This window comes from Charadrius vociferus, unplaced genomic scaffold (genome assembly GCF_000708025.1).
Source record: "Charadrius vociferus isolate BGI_N301 unplaced genomic scaffold, ASM70802v2 scaffold158, whole genome shotgun sequence".
Taxonomy (NCBI): domain Eukaryota; kingdom Metazoa; phylum Chordata; class Aves; order Charadriiformes; family Charadriidae; genus Charadrius; species Charadrius vociferus.
In genome coordinates, this window is record NW_009661372.1 from 516,608 (window position 1) to 535,183 (window position 18,576).

Below are 18,576 nucleotides of genomic sequence, written 5' to 3' on the forward strand. Positions count from 1 at the left end.
ATAAGAGGCCACAATATTCTACTTTCAGCTCTCCTATTACTGCACTGCAAAATATGTATTCAGGACAAAAAAGCTGCTTATTTCATTGCATATGTTCAAACATCTTAGGCAACAGGTAAAAATATTCTATGCAAACCTGTTTTCAATTTTGCGAAAAAATGAAGTCAGATGCATTAACTCAAAACAAACAAAAAGAAATTTCAAGTGATGAAGTGAAAACTTGCAATATTTACAATCATCTTTCTCACAATCTTATATATTCTTTTATTTAATTGTTCAAGTTTCCCTTACCTCTCAGCTTGTTACAGCTGAGAAGGATAAAAGTTTTTCACAAAAACACTCCCTTCTAGCTGGTCAGAAAGTAATTATCTATTAGACACACTTAGCATTTTTATTTTACCTATTATAACTCACCTGCTTGGGAAGCCGGAAGAGAGAATTTTTGTAAAATATATCCTTCGCCTGACTCCATGTTCCATCGATGATGATCATGACAGATGGATTAGCAGACATGACAGTCACTTCTTCCAAATTGGTTGCTTCAGCTCCAGGATACAAAATTAGAGTATTGGGACTTCTGCACACAGTTGCTAATTCAGGGTGCCTTAAATGCACAGACACACAAAATGAAAATATTAAAAGTTTTACTGACAAATACATACTTCCACAGAATCACAGAATGGTCAGGGTTGGAAGGGACCTCTGGAGATCATCTAGTCCAACCCCCCTGCCAGAGCAGGGTCACCTACAGCAGGTTCCACAGGACAGTGTCCACGCAGGTTTTGAATGTCTCCAGAGTGGGAGACTCCACAACCTCTCTGGGCAGCCTGTGCCAGTGCTCTGCCACTCTCAAAGGAAAGAAGGTCCTCCTCATGTTTAGATGGAACTTCATATGTTCAAGTTTGTGCCTGTTACCTCTTGTCCTAACACTGGGCACCATTGAAAAAAGACTGTTCCCATCCCCCTGGCACCCTCCCTTTAAGTATTTATAAGCATTAATAAGATCCCACCTCAGTCTTCTTTTCTCCAGACCAAAAAGACCCAAGTCCTTCAGTCTTTCCTCATAAGAGAGGTGCTCCAATCCTCTAATCATCTTTGTAGCCCTTTGCTGGATCCTCTCCAGCAGTTCTTCATGAACTGGGGAGCCCAGAACTGGACACAATACTCCAGATGTGGCCTCACCAGGGCAGAGCAGAGGGGGAGAATGACCTCCCTCGACCTGCTGGCCACACTCTTCCTGATGCACCCCAGGACGCCATTGGCCTTCTTGGCCGCCAGGGCACATTGCTGGCTCATGGTCATCCTGTTGTCCACCAGGACTCCCAGGTCCCTTTCCACACAGCTGCTCTCCAGCAGGTCAGCCCCCAACCTGTACTGATGCATGGGGTTATTCCTCCCCAGATACAGGACCCTACACTTGCCCTTGTTGAATTTCGTTAGCTTGCTCTCTGCCCAACTCTCCAGCCTGTCCACGTCATGCTGTAAGACGGCACAGCCTTCTGGCGTGTCAGTCACTCCTCCCAGTTTTGTGTCATCAGCAAACTTGCTGATGGTACACTCTATCCCTTCATCCAGGTCACTGATGAATACATTGAACAGGACCGGACCAATATTCCAGATATTCCAAGTTACTAACTTGCACTCATCTTCTCCAAATTTTACTTAAGTTTCAAAAAAACTCTATTGCTCAGCTACCACCTTCTCTTTCAAGCACCTAAAAAGTTGGTTCTCCCTCAGCTCCTAGGGGGGTAGGAAAAAGCCACCCATAAAAGTAATCAATGAAAGCTTGTTGAAGCAATAGATCAGGAACATTTTACGATGCTTTAATCATTAAGCCTCTAATGACTATTTGAAACAAAATTTAACATATGTATTCTACAAAAATTTGTTCAAGTACCTGACACAAAAATACTACAATCATCCTATTTTGCACTTTGCCTATACGAAGAACACCAGCAATCCATGGTCCACACCTACAGGACACTTTTGAAAAATTTTACCACGTCCTTTTTTTTTTTTTTTAATAACTACTTTTACAGTTAGAGTCCCTCAACTTGTACATTCTCTTTTTCCTTCCTGTTGGCTTCTATACTTGGCAATGGCACCAGAGCAATAACTACTATATATTACGTGTTCACTAAATGCACACAGAAATTCCTGAAGTTTTTGCAGGACACCACTTTAAGTTTGTTTCTGAAAATCTATGACAGGCATTGTAATTTAAGTAGTATTGGAAGCCTCAAAAACCACCTAATCAACTAGGCTGGTAAGGGAGAATCTGAGAAAAAGATGGCCTTGTACCAAAGACTGCATTACTTGTCTTGGATCAATTTCAGCAGTATCATCATGTAGTCTTCAGAACTGCCTCAGTCAGAAAGCAGGAGAAAATACAAAGCAAGGGCTGTGCAAAGCATGTGGCAAAGAATAAGAGATTCATTCTGCATAGTACCTCAGAGGTTATAAAGAGTAACTGATGCGGTAGGAGGAGAAAGCAATATGTAGTTGAAATAGCGTGCAACTATTTGTACTCTGGAGTGGAAAGTGAAGCCAGTACAGCTTATCAGAGAAAATAAGGTGTTATCAGAACAAGGTTAACAATAGCCAGCACATATAGTGGGCTTTCCATGCTACCTATCAAGAACCTCTAGGTGCAACAGTATGGACACAGGCAGGATGCAGATACGGATGTTCGCACTTAGAAATTCTTAGTGCCACTGTGACCTCACAGCTTTTAAGCCCCAGGAGCCGGGCACCTGCCCCACTCCTCTGAAAATCAAGCAAGAAGGCGGGGGGGGGAAGAAAAAAAAAGACTTAGGGAAGAAAGAAATGGTTAATAACAGGGTTTTAGCCGATGTATACTAGGTGTACTTCAAATCTGTGTATTCCATTATCACTCCCTGCAGATATACATGAAAACACAATTTCAGTGTTAGGTTCAAGCAGAATAGCAGTGCCCAAGACATCGAGATCCTGAATTTAAGACCCATACAGGACCATATAAGAAACATCTGAAATAAAAGAGGAACTGAATTCAGTGTACCAATAAGCCCAGAGCTAGGATTCCAATATTTGATCATCCTCGCCCCGCCCAGGCAAACAGTCCAGACTGATACAACATTACGTGGTTCATTACTGTCAACATTATTTATTCAAAAAAAGAATCATGATCTTTCCTTCCAAAATGAACAGTAAAAGAAGTGCCAATAGAGACAGGAAATCTGTAAGATAAGTATGTGCCAAATAGAAGTACGTGGAAACTTCTCCACCTGCTATTTTTTTAAACCTTACTTACATTATGGTAATTTGGTATCAATTTAGGTTAACCAAGAATCATCCTACACAAAACCAAAAGCAAGGAAGTATCTCACTACAAGCTACCCAGCACTCAAGGTTTTAATCTAGAAAATTAGTCATTATTTTCAGATGTTTGTCTTGAGAACCCAGTTCTTCAAACACAAAAGTATCTTAGCTGCGGGATAGCAGAGCTTTCAATTCATTAACATCTCTTAGAGGATTAAAAAACAAAAAAAAAAGAATTGTTAAAACTATTCCAAAATCATAACAACTATGAAGCACTACAAGTTCATATTATGAACACTACAACTGAAGTCTTAGTCTTCGAAATACACTTCATTTGAAAACAATGGTTTTCAATGCATACTCACCCAAGAACTCCAGTCATTTCAGTTTTCAACAGCTTATATGCAAAAGCAAAGGCAGGGGGGTGGTTCAAACAAATTTTGTAAATTTGTCCCACAAATTTAACCTAGGGTTTGGGGGCTGATTATGCATATACTGCCATAAGAACTCTTTACACAGGTGTTGCTGCTATATTCAAAGAGTTTACTATCCACACACTTAATCCTAGAGTGACACTAAGCACGTGCAGAGAGCTGTTTAGTACTCTTTCCTTTCATAAGAACAGGTTCTCAGAAATACATGCTGTACAATCCCTTCTAGGTTATGGTTCACACTGACAGTCACAGTCCACATCAGTAGCTTTATTAAAACGCATCTTCCATTCATAAAACACACTTGTTCTTCCTTCCTTAGAACAGCACAAGAGTAACGAGCTAAAAACAAACACTTAATGATTTGTTTAGAAAGGGATATAGTTTGTATAAAAAAAGTTCAAAAAAAAATTGTTTGTATTTCTATACAGGTACATCCTGTTAATTCCACTACAGGTTTAGTATATGCTGGGATCTAAGCATTTGCGTCCTGTTAGTTTGCTGCTGAGACATAGTGCAATCAGACTTTTTCTACTCACATACTACCACCATTACAAATTTGTCCCCCAAAACAGTTTTTATGTACATCCTTCAGCTGCATTTAATTAGGTCTGAGAAATAAATGAAAAGTCTCAGTAAAAGACTGAATTTGTATCTGGTAAATAAAAATAAATCTGTTAACAAATTTATACAGCATTCAGAAGGCAAGTACATATCAACAATACCACTTTTCACAGCCACTTAGCAAGAACATGCTTCTGACATGGTTGCTTTGGGTAAACACTGTAATACAGTGCATTTAATCATACACTGCTTCTGAAACATTGCTATAGGGCATGATTTTCTCCACAAGAGTCAGGAAAGGAAACTTATACAAAACAATTATGAAAAATTAGCCATTTCACTATAATAGTCAGATAGAGCTGTTGCCCGCTGAGTGCTTTTGGAAACCTGATCCACGCCCTACGGTACAACTTTTTTTCCATATAAGTTTTCACTTATACACTTAAGCTTACTACAGCATGTAAGTAAAAGGACGAGGAATTATATGTCATCTTCACAGAGCTTTACTTCTAAAAGTAAGTGCATATAATCCTGCTATAAAAACACATTCAAAGTTAATATTGATATTATTTTTAACATCAAAAATTTATTCCATTGTTTAAGTACAAGAGTGATTTGAGACAAATATGGCTTATTAAAAATACGGGAGACAATTTCATTAAGGCTGTATTCATGACAACTCATGAAATATTAAAGGATATATACGAGTTTTGAAACTTTCCTCAGAGCCACAGCAGAAACTCCTTGCTCAGTCCTCTGCTACCTAGGAAAATGTATTTTTGCTTTTCATCCCTGCCTAAATTTTCCTGCAAAACAAGGGTGGAGTCAAAAACTCAGTACCAGGTGAGTTTAGATTGACTAGACAGAAATTTCAGCCCACATATTAGATCACTGCACTGTGAGGTAGATAAGCAGCTTCTTAGCAAGACAGGTCTCTGATCCCAAGTCCTCCAAACTACTAAAAGCTGAGAAAGGAACTGGGTAAGTCTCACCAGGCTTGTAGCCACTCTTCCGTGAGTGGTGGTGGGTTTTGGTTTTTTGTTACTTTTAAATTTAAAAGACTTAGAGTACCGTGGGATAAAGGCCTGGAGGGAAGAGGGAACCAAGAAAGCTGGCCATTATTCAAGGATCACCTACTCCAAGCTCAAGAGCAAAGCATCTCAAAAAAGAGGAAGTTGGCCAAAAACGCCAGGAGGCCTGCATGGATGAACATGGATGAGCTCCTGCACAAACTCAAACAGAAAAAGGAAGCCTACAGAGGGTGGAAACAAGGCCAGGTATCCTGAAAGGTATACAGAGAAACTGCCTGAGCAGCCAGGGATCAGGTTAGGCAAGCTGAAGCCCAGATAGAGTTAGATCTGGCCCGGGTGTCAGGGGCAACAAAAAAAGCTTCTACAGGTATGTTGGTGACAAAAGGAAGACTAGGGAAAATGTGGGCCCTTCCCAGAAGGAAACAGGAGACCTGATCGCTTGGGACATGGAAAAGGCTGAGGTACTCAACAACTTTTTTTGCCTTGGTCTTCACCAGCAAGGGCTCTAGCCATGCTGCCCGAGCAGAAGGCAAAGGCAGGGACTCGGAGAATGAGGAACAGGCCACTGTAGGAGAAGACCAGGTTCAAGACCATCTGAAGAACCTGAAGGTGCACAAGTCCATGGGACCTGATGAGATTCATCCATGGGTCCTGAGCGAACTGGCAGAGGAAGTTGCCAAGCCACTATTGATCATATTTGAGAAGTTGCGGCAGTCGAGTGAAGTTCCCCGCTGACTGGAAAAGGGGAAAAGTTACCCCCATTTTTAAAAAGCGAAAAAGGATGACCTGGGGAACTACAGGCCAGTCAGTCTCACCTCCATGCCCAGCAAGATCATGCAGCAGATCCTCCTGGAAACTCTGCTAAGGCACATGGAAAATAAGGAGGTGATTGGTGACAGCTAACATGGCTTCACTAAGGGTAAATGATGCCTAACAAATTTGGTGGCCTTCTGTGACGGCATTCCAGCATTGGTGGATATGGGGAGAGCAACTGGCATCATCTGCCTGGACTTGTGCAAAGCATTTGATGCTGTCACACACAACATCCTTGTCTCTAAATTGGAGAGACATGGATTTGATCGATGGACCACTAGGTGGATAAGGAACTGGCTGGATGCCCACACTCAAAGAGTTGTGATCAACAGCTCCATGTCCAAGTGGTCACCAGTGATGAGTGGTGTTCCTCAGGGGTTGGTACTGGGACCAGTGCTGTTCAACATCTTTGTTGGCAACATGGACAGTGGGATTGAGTGCAGCCTCAGCATGATTACCGATGACACCAAGCTGTGTGGAGTGGTCGACATGCTGGAGGGAAGGGATGCCATCCAGAGTGACTTTGACAGGCTTGAGAGGTGGACTTGTGCAAATCTCGTGAAGTTCACCTAGGCCAAGTGCAAGGTCCTGCATGTGGGTCAGGGCAATTCCACGCACAACACAGGCTGGGTGGAGAATGGATTGAGAGCAGCCCTGAGGAGAAGGACTTGGGGGTCTTGGTTGATGAGAAGCTCAACAGGAGCTGGCAACGTGCCCTCACAGCCCAGAAGGCCAACCACTTCCTGGGCTACATCAAAAGAAGTGTGGCCAGCAGGTCAAGGGAGGCAATTCTGCCCCTCTGCTCTGCTCTCGTGAGACCCCACCTGGCGTACTGCATCCAGCACCAAGAAGCACATGGACATGTTGGAGCAAGTCCAGAAGAGAGCCAGAAAGATGAACAAAGGGCTGGAGCACCTCTCCTGTGAGCGCAAGCTGAGAGAACTGGGGTTGTTCAGCCCGGAGAAGAGAAGACTCCGGGGAAACCTTATTGCGGCCTTCCAATACCTAAAGGGGGCCTTCAGGAAAGCTGGAGAGGGAGTCTTTATCAGGGAGTGCAGCAACAGGACAAGGGTTAATGGTTTTAAACTAATAGAGGGTAGGTTTAGATTGGCTATTAGGAAGAAATTCTTTACTGTGAGGGTGGTGAGATAATGGCACAGGGTGCCCAGAGAAGTTGTGGATGCCCCGTCCCTGGAAGTGTTCCAGGCCAGGTTGGATGGGGCTTTGAGCAACCTGGTCTAGTGGGAGGTGCCCCTCCCTGTGGCAGGGGTTTTGGAACTGGCTGATCTTTAAGGTCCCTTCCAACTCTAACCATGACTTTCCTATGAACTTTCGTTCCTGGTGCTGCACCTGCTGTATTTGTATATATTACGAACTTTAAGTTTTCATTAACAATTTTTGGACTTTAGAAAATGCTGCATTATTACCATTGCAGTATTCCACTTTGATCCAGGTAACATTTTATTGCAATAATGAAAAATAAGATCAATCTGAAGATAAACACTTTCTCTTTCTGTAAATAGATCAGTATAAAATTTCTTATCTGTTACTCGTCCTTCCATCACTGACAGCTAATGTAAAGCTCAAAAAGATGATGGGATTTAAAAGATCTCTTTAAAGGTGAAACTACAGTCTTGAACTCTGTAAGAGAAATACTTGCAGTACTTGCTTCTCATATAAACCACTGTTCAACCTTGATTTTGGTATGCAGCAGGCATTATAGGCCTGTATAATCCATTTATTCTTACAAGAACCTCCGCTAAAACTATTCAGATCTTTCATTCGTGCCTGAATTGTCTCCAACCACTTTGCCATAGCAGATTTATACATCCTCATGATCATACTTAAGACAAGTAGCTATTAATTTTTTCTGGGATGCATGCTCTTGAGATGTGTAATTTAAATGCTATCTTATCTCATTATAATCCAGTTTTTATATCATAAACATTTTTATTACACATCTATATGCAGCTTCTCTCAAACTCTCTAAGCAGTTTTAATGCAACAGGGATCTATTAAACTTTACCAGTGCAAAAGCCAAGTGTTCAAATTTTAAAAATCCAACATTGCCACTTACCAGCAAACAGTATTAATATTATAGAACAGATGCTAATTTATTATCTGTGCAAAACCATCGGTTTAAGGGGAATGTCTCAGTTTTTCTCATGATTTTTACTATTTCATCTTGGTCATAAGCAGGTGCCTTTGTCTCTCTCAATACTCTTGCACTTGGAAGATTGTAAGAATAGTCATCCCCTAATTCCCAGAAGGGAATAAAAATAAAGGCAACAACTCTCTATCATCTCCACACTCAGAAATAGTTCCTTAGGATCAGGACTGAAGCATAAAATAAGAGAAAAAAAGTATGTTTTCATATTAGATAATCTACTTTTTCGTGGATAATGATAGTTAGGCTCTAATACAATCTGGATTTTTTTTCTTCCCTTTTAACTGGATCAATAGTATAAACAAATTATCTTCTCAAGTAATGAGAAATATTTGTAAGTTTTGGAAACCTGTAATTTTACAACTAAATACTTTACCATTTACTAGGGAAAACAGTCATAAATACAGCTTATTCAATAACCCTTTTTAATCTATGAAAACCTGTATATAAAACACTTTGTTAGCAAAACATCTGGTAAATTCCACAGTGAAAAGCCATCATTACCACTACCTCCAAATAATATTAGCTTTTACAGCATAGACATGTAAATAAAACAAAGGTGAGTTTGTTTGTACTAGGACCCTAGTACATGATACCAAGTTTCTTATTACTATCACAAGTGGAGCTGACCTGCAACATTTAATATACTAGAACAGAAAGGACTCATGGGCAATAACGGGTTGTTTTTATTGTGTCTTCTGTTATTCCAATTTCAATTTACTTCTCCTTTCTCATGTACTGTGCTTAAATTAAAACAAAAAAATAACACACGCTAGTAATAAAAGGAAAACTACTTCCTGTCTGTACTACTAAAGTAGTAACAGTTTTTTCTAGAAAAACGGTTTTCAACCAATCTCGACATTTAAAAAAACCTGACACTACTAACTAATATGCCAAGAGTCATATTTGGTAACATGAGCAGATTAGTTTTGAAAATGAATGTAATGGCAGCCAACGGTACAGTCCTGTCAAGAAATGAAAAGCAGAGCCATTATCTTGGCAAGTTTTTGCTTTGTTAGTGGACCTCAATACCAATTCCCTCAAATATTTAATAACTTTCTCAATGAAAAGAATTTATTGCAAACCTCTCCCCCCACCAAAAAAAAAGTATTTAAAAAAAACAATCCAAAACCAAGAGATTCTTATGCACTAAAACACGTCTTCACATTCTACTGAAGGAGACGTTTTCCCTTTACACTGCATTCAGTAACCTCTTCCTACCTACTGCTTAAACAACATAAGAATTACCAAAAAAATTTCATGGCTTATCTAGTGTCATGGAAAAAAGTAAGGAAACCAACATAGAGTTTTCTTACAAAGAAAATTAATATTCTTTCCACAGAAGAGCAGCAGCAATCATTTGGTTAAGTTATACCCAGCTTCTTTAAGCAATTAACTGCAGAGAAACTTAGACAGAAGTACTTAGCAATACCTAGAAGCCATAATCATAGGCTAAACCATTTCTCCTCTACATAACAAATATAGCCAGGCTAGGTAGTCTAATCCTCTCTCCAGCAGCATGTAGGACTCATACAGAAAGGCAGCCAGAGAAACTGCAGTAATTCTAACAGACTTTTCTAGATCTTATTACTGAGTCTTACAATGCCTTTTATGTAACACAGGCTAGTCACCCATTAACATCTCTAAACATCTTAAAACCTTTATTTCAATAAAAAGATTCCTCCCCCCCGCGGTCTGTAAAACTTCACTGAAACATTTGTTTTCTGCATTGCAGAATATCTGTATCACATTATACTTGCTTGCTATAATTTAGGATGTTAACCGCATATATTCTAAAAGCCAGTACTTCTTCAAAGCGCTTGTTTTGGAAAGAAGGGGCACAAAATTGAAATAGAAGCCAGGATACTGATGAAGAATTCTTTAAGTGTCACCATCAGAGACAAACAATAATCTTCCACTCCTTCTAGAACAGAAAAAATTCTCCAAACATACCCTAAGCACAAGCAGGAGGTGGGGGAGGGGAAATAATTTCTAAAGCTACAGTCCCAGAACAGAAGGAAAAAGTCATAGCATACCTTAATTCTAGCTCAAGGTATAACAAGAAAACAAAGCAGAGAATTATACAGAGAAAAGACTTCATAACAAAACTTTTAAATACAACAAAAGTATCCAAGCAAGTTAGAAACGAAAGACCAGGAAATAAAGCACATATTTGAAATGGCAGCAGCAATTAGTATATTTAGAAATGCTGCATCCCTTTAAAATAAATTATATCCACTACTGTTTCTCCAAAAAGTTGTGAGTTGGGCTTCAAGAAAGTAATGCACCTGTTTCTTATCTGTAACTTGGGCTAATGCAATTAATGGCACTATTAACATGAAGTATTCACAACAAATGATTTCCAAGTGAAACAAAGGGAATAAATTACTAGTGCCAGAAAACTTCTACTTTTCACTCAGTGTGAAGAAAGAAGAAAGTTCAGTGCAAATTTTGGCACTAATCCACAAAGCAGTTGCTGGAGATGGGCCCAGAGGCACCATCCTGCTAAGATAAATCCAGACCACAGCATTATTCTCACGCAGCACCTGGTGAACAGCAGCTGATATTCACTACATTCACTTGCATGGTTCTTTCCCTGCACGAAGCAACAGTATGCATTTGGAAAGAGGAAAAAAAAAAAAAAAAAGCCCATAATATCAAATCTTTCTCTTCTACTAGTGTGAAGCATAATCTTTAAGAACAGAAACACAGCAGAAGGATAATATGCAGTGTGGGGCTCGTGTGGGAAGGTTTCAGCAGAGAAGGAGCTGCAGGTGTGTTTCCTGTGGACATGCCCTGAAGGAAGCTGCAGCCCGTGGAGAGGACACCCACTAAAGGAAAAAGAGTGAGAGAGAACTGCTATGGACTGACCACAAAGGTGAAAATTGCAATACGGAAAGAAAGAATAGCCAGAGAAAATGTTATCCAAATTATACTGAGGAATATGGAATTTGATATGGTAAAGTACAGTTTCAGATGTAAATGAGTGCATGTTCAATCAGTCAGCATTAATTACACAACAAACAAAAGCTGTGACAGGCTGATCTCTGGCTGCATCTACTCATGGTCGATTGAGATAAGGAGTAAAAAAGTGCAAATTTAGTTCAATAAACATAATACCACTGAAGCACATGAAAAAAAACTTACAAGAAAGTTACCTGAATAAAGAACCATATCCTGTAAATAGTTTTACACTATGTGCTAAGTAGTAAGACTTATCAGTTGCTATTTGATACAGGAAGAATATTTTTATTTCTGAACAAGCACTAGAAAAGTGCCATAGCCACAGTATGTAATTATCAAAACACCTTTATAAAATTAACAGAAATAAGTTGCTTCAAAACTGGTTGATATCACAAATTTTCTCAAGTGCCTGAATTAATTTCTGACCTAAACTACTGAACTATAGCTGGCAACTATACTGTACAGAATGTACTGGAGATTTGTGTAGCTCGATTTCAGAGATAAATGCAAATAAACTCATAATTGCCTCCTCACTGTCCTAAATAACGGGGTGATGGATGCAGAGATATTTGCATCTGTTTTCCTGCTAGTGATCATTCATTACAGTATATAATTTTATCAGAGTGCACAGAATTAGCAAATTACAGAGGTGTAAATATCTGCAAAGAGGGAAGGTTTGAGAATGAGATTACCTTTTCAGAAAAAAAAAAAAAAAGGCAAAACCACTCCTCCCAAACTGTCACAAAGTATACAATGAAACTTAAAAGCAATAGTGACAAGGCTGTTTATATAACTATGAAATCAAACTAAAATAATTCGAATTTTTGACATGGTGACAGATGCTATCTCTGTTCAATATATGTCAGAAATTCCTGTTGAGCAGAACAAACAGTATTATTCAAAAACAATTGCCTGCAAAAATTTTACTAGCAGCCTAAAAAGAACATGAATCCCAAAAGTTATATTTTATTCATTAATATGAGACTATATTTTTATTTCCCCTAATATTTCCATAGTGAATAGCAAAACTACTCCTCAAAGAATGTACTGCAATTGTTAGATACAGTCCTATCAACAACGCTAGGAAAAGACAGTACCCCACAGTACTACATTCTGTCAATATTATCCTAGAAAAATCATCAGTACTGAGGAAAGACAACAAAAGAGTTGCAGGAAGATCTGCAAGTTTCAAGAAATTAAGTCTTGATGGTGGCAATGTAGGCTGCAAAATACACTGGATTAACTTAAATGGAAATTCTGAATTGCTTAGCCGCAAAGATAGTAGAACTGAAGAAGGAGAGAATAAGGTGAGCACAGAAAGTAAGTTCTGTCGTGGACAGGAAGGTCAGTCGTACCAATGGAGAAAAGGAAGCAGCTTTGGGGCTGATAATCTCAGCAATGAACACTGATAAACTGGAAACCATCTGACGACTCAGTATGAGCAAAAAGAGGAAATTACTGAGAGAAAGGTGGGAGTATTTAGAAATCTAAGAGAACATTACATTTGAAGAACTATATATGCTTTTGATAAGCAGAAACACTGAACCAGAGATAGTGATTTAATAAAGATAGATTCTGATCAAGAACTATGAAGCAGAAGTTATCCTAACTAATGCTAGTGAATTTCAGATACCATCGACTAAGACAGACATAGAAACTGTAAGTCAAACGTGAAGGGCTTGGATAGGTGGTAGCTAATGAAAAAAATTAGGGATTTGTAAAATAATTGGATTAAATAATACCACAAGAGGGAAAAAATTAGGAAATGCTATCTGGATTTGTGCTGCTAGAAGACTTGGAAAAGAATGGAAAAAAAGAATGGAAAAATAGAGAAGAGACATCTGTTTTTCTAACATGAACATACCAAAGAAGGCAGGGGAAAATGGAAAGGAAATTATGGATAAGTTACAGACATGGGAATGTCAACAAGGAGCGTTATGAATGGCATGAGTTGTCAGTACAAAAAAATACTATTAAAAAAAAAGGACATAAAGCAAACAGTAACTACAGTCATGAGAAAAGCAGCGTTTTTAACTGAGACAGAAACAAAATAAAATGGATATAATGGTAAAAAAATGCATACAAACATTTTAATGGCCTTCATTAGGAACACTAAGAAGTTACATTACAATTATTACAAACAGTTAAAAATTCATTTGTTTCATGAATACAGAATAAAAATATTGTGAGATATCAATATAAACTTTCGCATATTCTTTTCAAGAACATTCAAAAATCTAAGGTACAGGCTGTTAGAAGAGTCTTTAGTCAAATTTATTGGTAAAACATATTTTGTAAAGGTTATAATTATTCTATATACTCCTGTTTTGGAGTATCAACACCACAAAAACAACAGCCTTGTAACAGAAATTAATAGAAATAATTGAAACTACTGCCAATATAGAAATCAACTAGAGTCCTACTACACTGTTTTGGTAGTTCTGGCTAGTCCTTATTATCACATTTCAGTGTCTGCTACATAATACGTGGTCACTTCACAAAGTCAGAAGTGCAAACTCCAGTTACCATGGAATCGGCCTTACCTCGTGCAAGTACAGAAGCTTGCTTTGAAAGTTTTGAAAATTTCAGTACAAGTGATTTGAGTCGTCTGCTTGCAGAGGCTGTCCCTCTAGACGATGTCTAAAAGGCACCTATATTTAACAGGCTCAGCATCTATACTAACAAGGCATGTCAGAAGCACAAAGAAGTATTTTACATTTTTACATAAAATTCAGTCAGCAATCTGGTAGTGATGCTAACCTCACCCACCCACCCCCCTGCCTGCCATACTACTATGATACTCAGTTCATTGTACATCTACAAAAAAAATTGAACAGAAAAAATTAACAACTCACAAAAGTGCTATTTTTACAAATACCACTGTTCAGTAAGTACTCCTGCCAAACTGTTCACTTTTAGCTTAATCATTTTAGCACATCAAAGATTAACCTTAATATCTGACAACAATGTAACCAATAAAAAAATTCAGAAGTTAAAGTTTTTGAGTAGTTGGGGAAAAACAGAACTGATCTTTTAATTCAGAAATGCCATCTGATGAGTCAAGTCACCACGTAAACATTACGTACTTTCAGTAGAATTAAAATGCCAGATTGCAAGAAGAATGGACAAGACTAGGAAAACTTAGAAATTACCACTTAAAAACAATTGGATTAATCACTTCTCATCTTTATCATTACTGTGTCAATTATATGTTGAAGATATCAACTTCAAAAAGGTTTGATTAGCTGTTTATTTCTGGAAAGACTTCTGAAAGTTGGTTCTTTAGCTTTTCTGCAATATAAGTCAATCAAGGATAAGGTAAATCTAATCTACATAATTTGTGTATCTGTTTTCAACCACAAGAAAAGGTGACCCACCTTCTGTGGAAGTGGGTAGAGGAAATGCTAAAAAGATGTGCTTTATGTTTACTCTTTCACCTAAGCTTAAGTTCAAAAATTAAATAAATCCCGATTTTCAGTCTGACTGTCATAAACATCAGAGGCCTAAATGTTATGCTTTCAAGTCATTCCAGTTACTCTCTAGTACCAAATTCTGTGTGGAGCTCCTTATGAAATCCCTCTGTGCTCCTCATTAGTTGTGGATGCTGATTAAAAAGCATAGGAAAAATGTAATTTTGTAGTGCTAGGATAAATGAGGAAAAATAACCTACAAACACTTGGGTAACAAACTCGCTTTCCCCTTCAAGAGAGTGAAAGAGCTACCTGGATCAGATGGGATGTTAGTTTTCAACTGAAAGCAGATGTTTTCCAACAGCTACAGATTAACTAGTTTGCTGGTTGGTATGCCATTGCTAAAGAAAGCTGTAGTGTTAAGAGACTTTAAAACAAAACAAAACAGCCACCGTATTTGGCTTAATTTTCACTCAAATCCATAATGACAATTATTTATACTCCAAAAGGCTACCTTGAAGTGTTCCAAGTTTTCAGAGCTGTTGCCAAGAGCTGCTGAATCCTGTGATAACACAAATATGCCCACTACTATTCTATACTGATAATTTGCAAACGTATGGGCAGCCATCAAGGACATCACTTTTGAGGTCTGATGCATGGTAGGGCTTCTGTATGTATGCAGAAAAAGAACATGTGCACCATATTACCCCTCCATCTGCAGGCACTGTTCACATGCAAACTCAGTGCAAGCACAGATTTAGAGTTATTCTGTTTCTATTCCCTTCCAACCCATCCACTTCTGGTGGAAGCTGCAGAGGGCATAAACAATACCACACAACTGCAAAAAAAAAGAAAAGGTATGGCCTTAATGTGCTTCAAAACAATGATACTTATAAAATGTATCAACAAGCATTCCTTTAACAATTTTTTTCTTCAGAATAACAAAGGCAGAAGTCTTCCCCTCTCCTGGGGCAAGGTTGATTAAGTTGCTTGTACAGCAGCTACCAAATTGCTTACAGACAGCACGGCTTTTAAGAAAAGCAGAAAAAACCCAAGCCCTGTTTAGTTTAATATGCCATAAAACATGAGCTGAACAACTGCAATTTATGAGGCTTTAAAAGTCCCATTAGCAGAGATTCTTACCCTAAGAGGAGGGCAGGGACCAGTACAGCCCCCCCATCCACAGTAAACACTGGTATGTTTCCACCCCTGCCTGCAGATGCCCGTTCCTAGAACATACCACAACAGGGAAGGAACTTAAGTCATTCCAGATGATTAATGTAAGCTCTCTGAACACAGCTACCCAGTTTATGGCCTGAAACAATGCTAGAAGTCGCATATAACACTGATATGATCCTCTAACCAGCTATTAAAGTAGCGAGTGCTAGTTACAAGTAAGGAATATGGATTAAAGCATTGGCAGAATGCATATATAGCTAAGAAAAAAAAAAAAAAAACAAACTGTGTATAAATAACACTTTGCAAAACTGGAAAATAACTTTTCTTCCCTTCTCATCCTTCCTCCTCCCAATAAGGTGGGAATGAACTCCATGACTGTGTGCTCCTGATTTCTGCAGTCTCACTTACATCCCCAGTACAAAGCAGGCATACTGTTGGTACTTAGAGTGGAAATAAGACTACTACTACCTAATTACTTTCAGTCCTGCATCCATGTAAGTCAGATCACCAAAATTCATATTAACCCAAGGGAAACTTTTGTTTCTTTCACCACCTCCAGTATGTTTTATGGCAAAAAAAACGTCATAGGAACTAGGTAATTATGAATCTATTTAAACTATTTTGAGGCCAAGATGTTCCACAACTGGTTTCGACCTAAAGAGGATCCCTTAGGTTAGAGAAATATCTCTGGATTCAATCTTGAAGAAGCATTAATAGTGCAATCATCACTTCTAAAAAAAATTCTAAGGAGATTTACTAGAAGAAGACTGTATTGACAGTGTTCCACCCTGTGCACATCAGTATGAAAAGTTGCTTCATTTTCAGGTTTAATGGGAAGACAGTACAATTTCCCTGTAGCCTGGAACTTCTTAGATAATTATTATAGTTATTATCATAGAGGACTAAGAGAAAAGCAATGTATTTCTAATGTGCTTTAGTTACTATACAGGCAGCACAAAGGTGTGGGAGCACCATCCTGAATCACCTTCTGACATTTTTGTTCACTAAACACTACAAAAAGTTTTCTCCGAAGATTAAACTCAATTTTAGAATTAATTTCCTCATCAGTATTCATGATTTTTATTTGCTTTTATTGAAGATGTATGTAATAAAGTTTCATTGGCATTTGCACCAAGAACTGGTTTCTAAGACTAAGCTTCATCTAATGAAGATTAAAGACGTTACGTAGGAGGCCAATATTGTCCATGGTCTTAGAATAATAAAAAAATAATTAAAAAATATCTGAAAGCTATACTTTCTTACAATTAATTTTAAGAGAAAGAGGAAGGGTTTTGAAAAGATATATTCTCTGAGAGTTTTTCACCACTGGACTCCCTTCTCAAGCACAATCTCCCACACTTGAGTAGAAACTATTACTTGTATTTCAGTAATGCCCAATGGTTTGTCAGACAAAGCAAATATGGAAAGAACCATGGAGAATAGCACAAAAAACCTAGCATCAGGTAAGAACAAAAAGCTAAGAGCTGCAGAGTAACCACCAGAACTTTCCAAGAGCACAAAACTGAGACGGTAAAAGTTATAACCTAGAGGAAGACATATCAAGTGTTTCTGGCTATTATACATAATTTATCGTTACTGGAAATCAGAAGCTTACATCAAAAATGAATGCGCACACTTGAAATAAAAATCAAGAACACCGTTGGCTATTAATAAAGACACTGAAAAAAACATCTCCATAGTTTACAGAGAACCAGAAAATGCATAGGCAGTCCCACTCACCTGTCTTCACTAAAACGTCGACCAACCAAAATTTTACATTTGTCTGGAGGGAGACAAGCTGCTAGCAAAGGTACCGTCCTTAACACTCGACTTTCCTGTAAAAAAGAAAAGTTACTTTTGAATAAAATCAAGAAAGCCTTCTACGAATTGTGTTTCCATTTACTTTCAAGTTCTTTTGACAAAGTCCCTTGGGAGGCAGTCAGTCCTGAAGGACAAAGGAGTCCAGGAAGCCTGGGTGTTTTTCAAGAAGGAAGTCTTTAAGGCACAGGAGCCGGCTGTCCCCGTGTGCCAAAAGACAAGCCATCAGGAAAAAAGACCAGCCTGGCTGAACAGGGAGCTAGGGTTGCAACTTTGGGAGAAAAAGAGGATTTATGGCCTTTGGAAGGAAGGGCAGGCCACTCAAGAGGACTACAAATTGGTAGTGAGGCTATGTACGGAAAACATCAGGAGGGCCAAAGTCCAGCTAGAACTAAACCTGGCTTCTGTTGTCAAGGACAACAAAAAAAGTTTCTATAAATATAATAGCAATAAAAAGAGGACCAAGGATAATCTCTGTCCTCTAGCAGACAGGGCTGGTAACATAGTGACCAAGGATGAGGAAAAGGCTGAGGTACTTAATGTCGTCTTTGCCTCAGCCTTCAACAGTAGGACCGGTTGTTCCCTGAGTACCCAGATCCCTGAGCTAGAAGACAGGGAAGGGGAGCAGAATGAAGCCCCTGTAATCCAAGGGGAAATGGTGAGAGACCTGCTTCAGCACCTGGAGGTACACAAATCTATGGGGCTGGATGGGATCCACCTCAGGGTACTGAGGGAGCTGGCAGAAGTGCTCACCAGGCCACTTTGCATCATTTATGAGCAATTCTGGGTAACTGGGGAGGTCCCAGCTGATTGGAGGTTGGCAAATGTGACACCTATCCACAAGAAGGGCCAGAACAAGGATCCAGCGAACTATAGGCCGGTCAGTCTGACCTCAGTAC

The 18,576-nt window shown here is 38.8% G+C and overlaps 1 protein-coding gene across 1 annotated transcript in view; it reads right to left on the reverse strand.

Moving 5' to 3' along the window:
• The window catches only part of DTWD2 (DTW domain containing 2), a 65,528-nt gene that overhangs the window by 34,949 nt on the left and 12,003 nt on the right, over positions 1 to 18,576 (reverse strand). The window contains exons 3-4 of the mRNA XM_009893818.1: positions 17,600 to 17,694; positions 415 to 604 (exon numbers count right to left, since the gene is read on the reverse strand). Of these exons, the coding sequence (XP_009892120.1) occupies positions 415 to 604; positions 17,600 to 17,694 (285 nt within the window). The remainder of the gene's footprint in view (positions 1 to 414; positions 605 to 17,599; positions 17,695 to 18,576) is intronic.